The sequence below is a fragment of the Manacus candei genome, unplaced genomic scaffold, assembly GCF_025592945.1.
Source record: "Manacus candei isolate 608988 ecotype Guabito, Panama unplaced genomic scaffold, ASM2559294v1 h1tg000106l, whole genome shotgun sequence".
In the NCBI taxonomy this organism is placed as follows: domain Eukaryota; kingdom Metazoa; phylum Chordata; class Aves; order Passeriformes; family Pipridae; genus Manacus; species Manacus candei.
In genome coordinates, this window is record NW_026138154.1 from 416,697 (window position 1) to 429,717 (window position 13,021).

General features: G+C 57.9%; 1 protein-coding gene across 1 annotated transcript; it reads right to left on the reverse strand.

The window, feature by feature from the left end:
* Positions 1-6,528: 6,528 nt before the first annotated feature.
* Positions 6,529-12,940, reverse strand: DDX49 (DEAD-box helicase 49). Its single transcript, XM_051769220.1, has 13 exons — positions 12,803-12,940; positions 12,511-12,634; positions 12,338-12,423; positions 12,053-12,174; positions 11,182-11,369; positions 10,459-10,599; positions 10,201-10,276; positions 10,004-10,080; positions 9,433-9,530; positions 9,024-9,098; positions 8,444-8,532; positions 8,097-8,168; positions 6,529-7,845 (listed from the first exon to the last, which is right to left on the reverse strand). Exons 1-13 carry the CDS (start codon positions 12,915-12,917, stop codon positions 7,669-7,671), a joined length of 1,440 nt encoding a protein of 479 aa, XP_051625180.1. The 5' UTR covers positions 12,918-12,940; the 3' UTR covers positions 6,529-7,668.
* Between the last annotated feature and the right edge of the window lie 81 nt (positions 12,941-13,021).

Genomic DNA, 13,021 nt, shown 5'->3' on the forward strand with positions numbered 1-13,021 from the left:
CTGGTGACTCTGTGCTGGGCTGTGGCCAAGGCAAAGCCCTTCCCTTTCCCAGGGGGGGTGAGGAAACCTGGAGGTTTCCAGACCTGCTTAGCCAGGGAAGAGCTTTTCTGTTCTGGGTTGGGGTTTTTGGGGATTTTTTTTTGTTTGTTTTTTGGGGGGTTTTTTGGTTTTTTTTGGTTTTTTTTTTTTTTTTTTTTTTGAGGGGGGGGATGTTTAGTTTTTATTTTAGTTTTTATTTTGGTTTTTATTTTGGTTTTTATTTTAATTTTAATTTTTGTTGCATGAAGTGTTCTCACAACTGCCCGGGGCTGGAGCTGCTGTAGTGACATTTGTTCCAGGGTATTTAAGGAGGGAGGGAAGTAACTGGGTGGCAAAAAGTTTTTCAGGGTTTGCTTCCCACCCCGTGCCAGTGTTGATATTTTATTCCTACAGGAGCAGCCTTCTTTTGAAATAAGAGATCAGCTCCAAGCAAGGTGTGTTTGCTTTGGTTTTCACTGGGGTGGGAAGAAGAGGGTGGGATTTGGGATATGAGAGAAAGGGAGCTGGGAAAAAGCTCCTCATGTTCCCTGCTCTGACCCTCTCACTGGTCTCTTCCCTGTGACCCATGAGCTGGAGCTGGGAATGGATCCCTGAATTCTGGCAGCACCATTTCCTGGCCTTGGTGGGGGTGCCCAGACCTGGGTGTGCCACCCCTGGGTGAGTCACCTCTCCCCAGGCAGGGAGAGGGGCCTGAGTCAGGCTCAGCAGGACTCTGGGAGTGGGGGAAGAGGCAGAGGAGCTCCCACAGCTCCACGGGGTGAAATTCTGGCTGCCACCATTCCCAGCATCCGCTCTGACCCAGCTCAGGCAGCAGCACAGCACAAAACCCAGGACTCTGCCTCCTCCCAGGGCTCAGCAGCCCAGTCTGTGATACCTGAGGACGTTCCTGAACTGCAAATTCCTGCCCTTGGCTCTTGGGAAATCCCTCCCAGAGCAGGAACAAAGGACAACCCACCCATGGAGCTCCCTGGGCAGCCCCTTCCCTGCAAACAGGGGCCTGGGATTTGCTGGGAGCTGTTCCCCAGCCCTGGGATTTGCTGGGAGCTGTTCCCTGGCCCTGAGATTTGCTGGGAGCTGTTCCCTGGCCATGGAATTTGCTGGGAGCTGTTCCCTGGCCCTGGGATTTGCTGGGAGCTGTTCCCTGGCCCTGGGATTTGCTGGGAGCTGTTCCCCAGGAGCTGTTCCTGCCGTGCCAGCCCGTGGCTCCCCGAGCCAGTCCCATCCCTGGCTCTGCTCCTTTGCTGCTTCTCCATCAGGACCCAGGAGCAGAGGCCACTCTCCCCGTGGCTCTCCCCCCCCCCCCAGGGGCTGGTGCCATCCTTTTCCTTGCCAGAACAATCTGCAGAGTGGCTTTTTGATGAGCTCTGTCCCGGGCTCAGCGTTTGTTCCCAGCCCTTCCCGGAGGCACCGCAGGGCCGGGTGATGGATGGGTCTGGGAGAGGCACTTTCCTCTGCAGTCTTCCCCTCTCCTGAGCTAATGAAACCCCATTTATCACCAGCTATTTCCACAAATGCCCTAAATCCCTGGTTAGCAATGAGACAGAACTAAAATTCCATCTGCCCCACCCCAGGGGAGCACTTCCAGAGGGTTCCCGTCCTGCCTCGGAGCAGCAGCACTGGCACATCCCCCCTGTGCCCCCTCCAGCCCTTCTTAGTTATGCTTTTCCTGCTTCAAAAAGGGGGAAAATCCCGTGTTCCAAAAGCCAGGGCTGGCTGGCAGAGCTGCCCTCCTGTGTTTGCTTCAGTCTCCCAACAATTCCCATCAGCAGCTCCATCCCAGAGGGCTCCTGGCTCTGGGAGGGTGGGAGATGCTCCTGACTGCAGGTACCTCCAGAGACCTCGCTGCTTTGGGCAAATTAAGGTGTTAATTATTCATAGGACACCTAGACAGGACATTAATAAAGGGGGACCAGGGGGAAAGGGACTCACACATGAGCAAATCAAACCCCCTGCAGCAGCCAGGGGGGATCCAGAGCCAAGCCAAGGTCCTGCTGACCAGCTTGGACGTGCCAGTCTCAGAAAAAGGATGTGTCTGATGCAAAAGCCAGCTGGGAGATGCCAAGACAGCCCTTTCCAGGCTGAGCAGCAGTGCCAGTCCAGTCCTGGCAGACCCCACCAGCTCCCTCCCCTCCCCGGCTTGGATTCCTGCTCCACAAAGTGCACAATTCCCCTCCCTGGACCCCCTGTTGGACTTTAATTACAGCCCCTACCAGGTGCCTGGAGAGGCAGGAGGGGAAGGGTTCAGCACAGGCCACGCTGGGCAGTCTCTGAGTCCTCTGAGTGATTTTAAACAAGAGGCAAAATCTGGTTTTTTTTCCCCAAAAAGCCGCCATGGAGCCCCCGGTGATGCGTGCGGTGCTGCTGGACACTCTCCCATCAAAGTCACTTAACAGACTGGCTTGGAGGTCTGGATTTTTATGAGGACACCCTGAAACAAGCCCCTGATGGAGGGGAAGCAACGAGGCCCCTTTTGTTTCCAGCCTCCGAAGGACGGGACTCGGGGGAAGTCGTAATTAAATAATGCCATTAATGAAAAGTGGGTGACCTCAGCCTTCTGAGCTCCTGCATCTGGGCTGCAGAGATCAGCTGCTCCCTTCCTCAGAGGAGAGGGTTATTTTTAGTGCAGAAATGGTCTGTTTACACTTGACAGCACAGGGAGCACAGGCCGTGCGTGTGACCCCCCCCCACACACAGACATGCACACCCTGGGACACCATTTCCACGTGCTCCAGAGGAAGGCAAGTGGAATGAGTGTCTGGGAGAGTGTTCCTGAGCACAGAGCAGCCCCCAAAATGCCCTCTCCCGGAGAAATTTGTAATTATTGTGGTTATTAGGTCGTGGTGTGTCGAGGCAGTTTCTGCTCCGAGGGAGAGGAACATCATCCCCTGCACACACAGCCCTGTCTCCTCCCTCAGCTCCCAAAAACCAGCAGCTGGAATAATGCTGGAAGTGAGGCCCTTGTGGGAAGGGCAGGAACACTCCAGACTGGAGATGTGGCAGCTCCAGCAACGGGACACCCGAAGGAGCCACACCCGGGGGTCAGTCAGGTCCCACCTGGAGCACCTTGGCATCACCTCCAGGGCTCTGCCAAGGAGTGGGAATCAAATTCCATGTCCTTGGAGGCCACTGTCACTGCAGCTCTAGGAAGGTGTCAGGGGGGAAGGAGGCTGGAATCACCTCTGTCCCCCTGGCATCACCTCTGTCCCCCTGGCATCACCTGTGTCCCCCTGGCATCACCTGTGTGTCCTTGGCATCCACTCTGTCACCCTGGCATCACCTGTGTCCCCATGGCATCACCTGTGTGCCCTTGGCATCACCTGTGTCCCCCTGGCATCACCCCCATCCCCACAATACCATCCCTGTCCCCATGGCATCACCCCTGTCCCCCTGGTGCCACACCTAACCCCATGGCATCCCCTGTGCCCCCATGGCATCCCCTCTGTCCCCGTGGCATCACCCCTGTCCCCATGGCATCCCCTCTGTCCCCATGGCATTATCCCTGTCCCCCTGGCATCCCCTCTGTCCCCACGGACAGAGCACAGGGAAGGGCTCTGCAGTCCCACACCAGCTCTTCCAGGACATTTGTCCCCCCTGGAGTTCCCTGGGACACTCACAGGCTGCCCCAGGTGTGACTTGGCCCCCCTTCCCCCTGTCCCCTGCACTCGTGGGACCCCCCGGAGCAGGGTGGGTTCTGCCCCAGCCCCAGCCCCTGTCCCTGCCCCTGCCTCGCGTCCCCCGGGGCTGTGGGACAGGGCAGGGGCCGGATCTGCCTCCTGTTCCCCCCAACACCAGGATAACGGTGGGATCAGATCCCAGCAGGCACCACAGGGACACGTTTCCCTCTCACCTTCCAGGCTGAGCCAGCCCTGCCCAGCCCTTGCGAGGGCACCTGAAAACAGGGGCTGAGCCCGGGGAGGGGTGGCACGAGTGGCACCTCTCCTGCCATCCTGCCGCGTCCGGGCTCGGGAATTCGGGACCGGCGCTGGGAATTGCCGGGCAGAGGCGAAGGGATGGGGATGAGCCTCTGCAACAGGCTCGAGCTGAGCAGAATCTGCTGCTCCCCGCCGGCCGCGCTCCCTCCGGAGGCGACGGGAATCCCAAAAGAGTCCTCGGGGATGCGCTGAGGACACGGAGCCGCTGCCGGGAGCGAGGGCTGGGAACGAATCGGGCAGAGCCGGCACGGGAGGAAAAATATTCCGGGAATTTCTGCCCTCTGTCCCGTTTCTGGAGTCCTGGTGCTGTCGGGGAGGGACGAGGGGAGTCAGAGGGGCAGGAGGGGAGACGCGCCTGGGCAGCTCAGCCGAGCCCTGGAGGAGGGTATGCCATGGGCAGGGGGGGTTCGTCGGCAAAAACCGGCTGGGAAGAGCTTTAAAGTGCAGCAGGGAAGGTGAAGGTCCAACAGGAGAGCCCTGAATGGAGCAGCAGGAATATGGAGCAGTGCAGGGTCAGGATCAATCCCGAAATGATCCAGGAGAATCCCGCCAGCAGCACCCCCGGCTGGGGGGGGGGTTCGGGAGCAGCCCTGTCCCCCTCACTCCCCGCTTTCTGAAACCAGTCTCTGATATCCCTGGGCTGCGTTTCCCTGGGAATGACGGCGGGATCCAGGAGCAAAAGGCGTCCGGAGCTCTCCCCAGCTGCCACCTGCCGGCAAACCCGGCGGGGGAGACCCGGGAGGAGACCCGGGCAGGGGGGGAAAGGCCATTCCTGGGGGGGGAAGAGCTGCTGGAGCGGCTTTTTCAGAGGAGCTGAGTTTGTGTTTGCAAAGAGCAGCCGAAGGTGAAGCGGCGGCTGGAGCGGCGCAGGGGGCACCGGGGGGGGGGGGGGGTTTGGGCAGCATTAAACCCCCCCCGGAGCGGGTCCAGCCCCCAGAAAGGGGGAGGGGGTGCCCCCAGTGCAACCCCTGCAAGGGGACACCCGAGAGCAGCTGCAGCAGAGCTGGACACGAGCGCTGCTGTTCCAGCAGAGAGAAACCCAATCCCGGCCCCAGAACCTGCCCAGGCTGTTCCACTGCAGCTGCCTTTTATTCCCTGGGGAGATCCAGAGCTTTGCTGCCCCGTCCAGCACCTGGGAACAAAGGGGGTGCCGGCCCCTGGAGGGCACTGCGATGTCACCAGCCTGTCCTCACCTCCACGTCCCCTTGCTCGGCACAACTTCCAGCAGGGAGGATTTGTCAAACGCCGAGTTTCTCACCCAGGAGGATCCCCAGCCTCTCCCTTCTCCCTGCATAACTTTCTGGGGAAGCACTTGGAGGTGTTTGTTGCTCCACGAGAGGGGCAGAGATGGATTTGGGCGGGGGGGGGGTGGGGGTGGGAGAAGCTCCAGGAACAAATATTTCCTTAAATGCACCCAAACCAGCCAATTTTGGCATGGGATCCATCAGTGTGGAGATGGAACTGCCTGGGAAGGTGAGAGGTGGAAGAGCAGGAGCCTCTTGGAACGTCTGAGGCAGGTGGTGGTTTCACACCCAGAGGAGATGGGAGGATGAGGAGGGTGCAGGGCTGTGGGAGGAAGAGGAGGGTGCAGGTTTTGGGAGGATGAGGAGGGTGCAGGTTTTGGGAGGGTGCAGGTTTTGGGAAGATGAGGAGGGTGCAGGTTTTAGGAGGAAGAGGAGGGTGCAGGTTTTGGGAGGAAGAGGAGGGTACAGGTTTTAGGAGGGTGCAGGTTTTGGGAGGATGAGGAAGGTGCAGGGCTGTGGGAGGAAGAGGAGGGTGCAGGGCTGTGGGAGGAAGAGGAGGGTGCAGATTTTGGGAGGATGAGGAGGGTGCAGGGCTGTGGGAGGGTGCAGGTTTTAGGAGGGTGCAGGACTGTCCTCCCTGCACACCCAGCACAGACTCAGGACCCACACACGGTCCAGGTGAGAGAAGATGCAGCAAAGATGCCAAATTGAGGAGAGTTTCCATGGCAACCCGGCCAGGGAACCCCCGAGATCCTCGGGAAAGAGCAGAGCCAGGGAAGGCCCAGGGTAAGAGGTGATGGGGGGGGTGTGATGGGCCAGCTCTTGCACAGCACAGGGAATTCCTGATCCGGGAATTTGAGGCATTTTCCCACCTGCCAATCAGCCCAGCAGCCTCTTTTTGCTCCTCAGCCACTCCCAAACTGCTGCTGGGAAGCAGGAACGTCACCAGCACCACCCAGAGCTCTGATTCCCAGCACGTGTCCCCCCCTCCCAGCCCAGCCAAGGGAGGCATCAAAAGGAATTCTGGATGAAGACAAAGCCCTTGATCAAACCCCACGTGGAAGGAGACAGAGAAACCCCCACCAGAGACTCCAGACAGAGGGTTGGGAAGTGTCTGGGAGAGGGAGGCAACAAGGGAAAGGCACCTCAGGAACTGCTGCTCCCAGGAAAAGAGGGATACAACACCCACAACAGGTTCAATCCTTACCCAGCTCTTAAAACAAACCCCATTTTACCTCCACACAGGTGCTGCTCCCCACCCTCAAGGCCCTACAATCCCCTCACTCCCCAAAAAAATCAAAGATCCAGTCACGTGTTGCAATAAATATTTATTTGGGCACTGGCCACAGTAATTATTTTAAGCCAGAGGACAGAAATAACAGGTTTTTAGCCATAGAAAAGGCACTGAGGAGCAAAGCTGACCCTGGAACAGAGCTGGCCAAACTCTGGGATTTTTCTGTCTCCACAAGGAAATTCAGCTGGTTTTTTAGGAGGGCTCAGCCCCCTCTGGCATAACCAACCCTCCTGTCCCAAACACACACAGGGGAACCCCAGAAACACCACTTTGTTCTCTTGGATGGAACAAGGAACATGGGAATCCTGCCCCTGGGGATCTTCTGTGCAGAACCTGCCTTGGAACCCACTGATCATGCAGGAAAACAGGGCCCTGCTCTCCCAGCCAGGACTCTGCTATCCCTGTGGATAACACCCAGGGCTGGAGCCTGAGCCAAGGCAGTAAAACCCACAGGCAGGAATAACAATCAGCTGCACAAAGCAGGATCCTTCCAAGAAAAACCCCAGGATCAGCCCCACACAGCACAACACGTGCTCCACGAATTTTCCTCTTGGAAAACTCTGGCACAGACAAGAGGCTGAGCTCATTTTGTCACGGTATTTTTAGACTCTGGCTCAGGGGAGAATCTGTTGATCCAAACAAGTGTGAGTGGCAACCACAGCCCTGGGAAGGGAGAGAGAGCAGGGACTGAATGAAGGGGGAGAGGCAGAGGAGCTTTATGGCCCCAAGAATCCAGGTCTGGCCTCTCCTTTGGTGGAGGAAGGGAAACATCTGCTTGAAAGATTCCCCAGGAGGCTGATCCAGCCTGCCAGGAATGGCCCAGCCAGGACTGTGCAGCATTAAAAAACTCCTCCCTGTGAGGGTGGGGAAGCCCTGGAATGGATTTCCCAGAGAAGCTGTGGCTGCCCCATATCCCTGGAAGTGTCCAAGGCCAGGCTGGAGCACCCTGGGCTAGTGGAAGGTGTTCCCTGCCCATGGCAGGGGGTGGGACTTATTGATCTTTAAGGTCTTTCCAAGCCAACCCATTCTGGGATTCTGGGATTCTTCCCTTCTCCCCAACACCGATTTCAGTCAGAAGTGTCCACATTAAAAGGTGTCAGACCCCAATATTCCCAAAGCAGCAGCACAACCAGGGCAGGCCAGGCCAGGCCCGGGGCTGTCACTGCTCCTCCGTCGCCTTCCTCTTGTTCCGCCGCTCCATCTTCTTCTGCAGCTTCCTCCTCAGCTGCAGCTGCTTCCTCCTCTCCAGGGTCTGCTGCACCTTCTCCCGGCATTCCTTGTTCTTCTTCTTGATCTTGGCCAGCTCTGCCTTCCTTTTGGCCTCCAGGTCTGGATCCTGCAGTGTGGCAAAGGCAGGGCACCGGTGACACGGCCGGGGCAGCCCCTCGGCCCTTCCCAGGCACCCACGGCTGAAGGGGGCTGCCAAGGTCAGACCCTCCTCCAGGGCACTTTTTCATCTCAAAGTATTTAATATACCCTTTAAAATAAACCCTCAGCACCCAGAAGGGGAGTGAGCCCTCACCCCACAGCAGTGAGGGAGGAGCTGTCCTTCCCTTTCCACACCAGGGACACCAAACCAGCTCTCACCTTCCCCTCCAGGATCATCTGTTTCCTCTTATTTATTTCTTTCTTCTCATCAAAATCCATCCCCTCCAGCTCCTGGCAAAGGAAAAACACAGCAGGGTAGTCAGTGACTGACACAGGGAGGAGCAGCACAACCCCAAAGGGTCACCAGGACATTTTGGGGCCTGCCCACCAAAAAGTACCAGTTTCAACACCCAGCAGCAAAAAAATGCTGCAAAATTGTGCAATAATAGAGCAAACCAAGGGAAGAGAAACCAAAACAACCCTCCCACCCCCCACCCAAGTGTTTCTGCAGGGATCTGCCCAGGATCTCCAGCCCCCTGGGCAAAGGGGCTCCTCGTTCCACTCACAATCTCACACTCCCTCCTGGTGACGTTCACTTGGGTGAGGATGTCCAGCACGTGCTGCTCCTCCACAGAGAACTCCTTCAGCTGCAGCTCTGAACCAGGGTGAGACATTTCCACACCGTTGGCTTGGTTAAAAAAACCCCAGGGGTAGATCCTCAACTAGTGAAAAACCCACTGCAGCTCCCCTGACTATGGGGGGAATTGTTGCTCTGATCACTCCAACCCCTTCAGCCCACAGCAGGTTCACTCCTCCCCTCTGCCCACAGCACAAGATGCTGCATTTATTGGCTCTGCTTCCCCCCCAAAAATGGGGAAATCTGAACCTGAAGCAACCTGTTCCTTTTGTCCACCTTGGCAAGAAGGGAGACAAAGGGATTACAGAGAGAACTCCACAAGAAACAGCAGGAGGACAAACACCTCCTGCCCGAAGCACTCGGGAGCTGAATCAGGAATTCTGGTGCTCCTGCTCTTTGCCACACAGGGAAGAGAAACCTTTTTGATGCTAAAGCTGATGCAATCAGGGTTCTGAGTGCTACAGTGTGTGATCCCACCTTCCAGCAGGGTGCCCCAAGGCCCCACTCACTGATCTCCTGCTCGATGGCGTGCACCAGGTGGATGTCGTACTGTGTCACCAGGGTGATGGCAACTCCCTTCCGGCCTGCAGGGTGCAAAAACAGGGACAGGTGAGTCCTGACAGGCAGAGGGAGATGAACCCAACCCTTTCCAAACCCACTCACACCCCTGAGTCAGCCCAAGGGGTGCTCAGAGAGGTCTTTATTTGCTCCAGAGATTCCGTTCGCTCTCGGCGCAGCTCAGACCCGGCGTGATCCATCACTGCGATCCCAAGGCAGGATTCCAGGGATCCCAGTGGATCTGGCACTGCCTGAGAACCCTGCAGTGCTGCTGGGACACCTCCTGACCCTCCCCACCCAGGGCTCAGCCCCTCCCTGGATCCCAGGGCCGAGGATCCCAGTGGGAGTTGTGCCGCTCACCCGCGCGCGCCGTCCGGCCCACCCGGTGGATGTAGATTTTGGGCAGGCCTGGAGTGTTGTGATTGATCACAACCTGGACTGTGGGAATGTCCAACCCTCTGGAATGCAGGCAAAGAGAGCAGAGGGTGAGAAAACAGCTTTAGCATGATGGAATTATAAAATCCCAGAACGGTTTGGGTTGGGAGGGACCTTAAAGATTCCACCCCCACCTTCCACTATCCCAGGGGTGTCTGCAGTTCAATTCCTGCTCTCTGCTTCCTCCAGCAGCCCCATATTCCATGAATATGGTCTTTATTGGCTGATTGGAGGACAAACTCTTTCCTCACACAACTCTCCAGCAGTTAAGAAATTCCAGGGAACACACTGAGCCTCAGAGAAACCTTCCTCCTAAACACACACACACCCGGTCAGAGCTACTTCACACACACACACAGGCTCCAAAACACAGCTCAGAGGTGATGTGAACACCCCTGTCCCACCCAAGTGTAGGGGATTTAAGGGTCTCCTCTTGCTAAACTCAGCCTAAACTCCACAGTGGTTGTGACCTTTGGGAACAGAGCCCATGTTGTACCTGGCAGCGACGTCAGTGGCAATGAGAATCTTGAAGATGCTGGATTTGAACTTGGCTAGAGCTGCAAATCGCTGCCTCTGTGGAGAGAAAAGTCTGTGTGAGGGATTTGGATCCACAGGAGCTGCAGGGCTTGGAGTCTCCCAGCTCAGGGATGCAGCTGGACAAGCAGCCCCCTCCCAGATCTGCCCACCCCTCACCTGCTTCATCATGGAATGCAGAGCTACAGAAGGGAAGTTGTACTTCCTGAGCATCATGTTCAAGACCTGGCAGTCCCTTGAAGGAAAGAAAAACAGAAAAACAATCAGGATGTGCCAAGGAAACGGCTCAGGACAGAGCTGGGACAGGGGCAGGAACACCCTTCCACTGGACCTGGCCCTGGACACTGCCAGGGATGGGGCAGCCACAGCTTCTCTGGGCAACCTGTGCCAGCAGCCCCAAGGAGCAACTCCACTCACTTGCAGGTTTTAGTGAAGATGATGATGGACCAGTCCTCGTGCTCGTCCTGGAAGGTCTGGATCAGGTGCACCAGGTAGGCATCTTTCACTGCCTCGGGCACGAGCAGGTACCGCTGGTCCAGCTCCTCCACCGTCCTCACCCTGCCAGGGGGGAGCACCAAGTGAGGATCAGGGGAATCCCAGAATCCCACAATCACTGAGGCTGGAAAAGCCCTCCCACCCTGTGCCTGACCCCCTCCTTGTCCCCCAGCCCAGAGCACTGAGTGCCAGGTCCAGGCTTTCCTCAGACACTTCCAGGGGTGAGGATTCCAAACCTCCCTGGGCAGCCCCTTCCAGTGCCTGAGCACCCTTTCCATGGAGAAATCCCTCCTGATGTCCAGCCTGACCCTCCCCTGGCACAGCTTGAGGCCTTTCCCTCTTGTCCTGTTGTTCCCTGAGAGCAGAGCCCGACCCCCCCTTGGCTCCCCTCTCCCATCAGGGGGTTACAGAGCCAGAAGGTTCCCCCTGAAGCCTCCTTTTCTTCAGGCTGAGCCCCCCCAGCTCCCTCAGGAGTTCTCCAGTCCCTCCTCCTTGTGCTCCAGCCCCATTCCCTTCTCTGGACACACTCCAGCCCCTCAGTGTGTCTCCCACAGTGGGCCCAGCAGTGGAGGTGCCTCAGCAGGGGATGGGACAGCAAAACCATGGATAAGGAGCAGGGAGGGGACGGGATTGCTCCAGACTCACTCAGACTGGGCCTCCCAGAAGAAGGGCTCGTTGGCAGCCAGGCCCCTGAGCTCGCTGAGGGTGGCAGTGAGGGTGGCACTGAACAGCAGGGTCTGGCGCCGCGCCGGGACGTGCTCCAGGATGAGCTCCAGGTCGGCGGTGAAGTCGGCACAGCCCTGCTCCAGCAGCCTGTCAGCCTCGTCCAGCACCTGGGAACGGAGCCCCCTCAGCGCTCAGCCGGCTGGGGACACCCACGGGGCATCCCAAAAAATATCCCCTCTGGAAAGGGCCTGTCCTAGTTAGAACAGCTGGGACCAGTTCATCACTGCATGGGTGTAACCCAAAACTGGGTATTCCATAGCCTTCCATGCTATTTCCCAGAAACTGTTATCAATAAACCATTTATACCCTCTGCCCAGAGCAGCCCTGACTCCTCAGGCCATAAACTGGGTGTTCAGAGGCCTGGGAGATAGGAGGGTGTTCCTGTCCTCACACCCATTCTGGAACTCCCCTCCCTGAGGGAGGCACTGGGCATTCCTGCCTGAACTGGAGGATATATAATCTTGGGGTCTGGGGACTTTTTTAACCACTCCTGGGATCCAGATAAGGACTGAGACCACCACTCTTGACCAGACTGCACCAGCACTCTCACCAACAGGTTTTTCCCCTCTCCTTTTACTTTGGCCTCAGGGGGCCCAAAGAACACCACACTGTTCATGCCCCAGGCTGCTGGGTTGCACATTTGGGTTTTGTGGGTTAAAACCAACTGTTTGTCTGTATAATCGTACGTACTGTATTATTTTATTAAACTGTTATTCTGACTTATAACCTCTCCTTTGAGTTGGGTTCATTTCCCCTGCTGGTTCACCTTTAAACCAGCACAGGGCCTTACCAGGAATCTGAGCTTCCTGAGGCTGAAGGTGCTGGAGCTGCGCAGGTGATCGGCCAACCGGCCCGGCGTGGCCACCACCACGTGGGGCTTCCTGGCCAACTCCAGGGCCTGGGCCACCATGTCTGCGTGGGGAACAGGGCAGGTGTGTTCGGATGTTGTATAGACAGTATGTGTATTGTACATGCATGTATTGTGTACGTTATATACATACGTATAAAGATATAACAATGCAAACAATATAAAACATTATGTATTATAAAACAACATATTGTGTGTATTGCTCACCGAGGCCGCCCACGACCACACAGTCCTTGAGGCCCAGGGGCTTCCCCAGCACTCGGAACTGCTCCGCGATCTGCTGCGCGAGTTCCCTGCGGAGGGAGGGAGGGAAGGGCGGCTCAGGGGGGCGGTTCCCGGCGGCAGGGGCAGCTCAGCCCGCCGCGGGGGTCCCTCGGTACCTGGTGGGGGTCAGCACGAGGCAGAAGATGCCGTAGGGGTCCTCGGAGAGCGCCTGCAGCACGGGCAGCACAAAGGCCGCCGTCTTCCCGCTGCCCGTCTTGGCGCAGCCCAGGCAGTCCCGGCCTGCGGGAGAGACGGGGACCGTGAGGGGCCGCTCCCGGGGATGGGACGGGAGGCGTCAGGGACCATTCCCGGGGTTGGGACGGGGGTCGCGAAGGGTCGCTCCCAGGAGCCGGGGGGTTGCCCGTGATGGGCGGTTCCGGGGGTTGGGAGGGTCCGCCGCGGTCTCACCCTGCAGCACGGCGGGGATGCAGGCGGCCTGCACGGGCGTGGGCCGGGTGAGCCCGACCTGCCGCGCCTGCTCCGCCAGCCACGGTGAGATCCCGAGCTCCCGGAACGCCGCCATGATCCCACCACGTGCTCGCCCCGCCCCGGGCGCGCCCCGATGGCGTCACCGCCGCCCCCGCCGCCCATTGGTCGCCTCCCTCCAGCCCCGCCCACTTCCCAGTG

Coding starts and splice junctions, on each gene's coding strand:
- DDX49 (XM_051769220.1), bottom strand. CDS start 12,917: ATGGCGGCGTTCCGGGAGCTCGGGATCTCACCGTGGCTGGCGGAGCAG. Junction 9,099..9,432: donor GGGCCGGACGGCGCGCGCGG/GTGAGCGGCACA, acceptor TGCACCCTGCAG/GCCGGAAGGGAGTTGCCATC. Junction 8,533..9,023: donor CGCCATCGAGCAGGAGATCA/GTGAGTGGGGCC, acceptor ACCCTGGTTCAG/AGCTGCAGCTGAAGGAGTTC.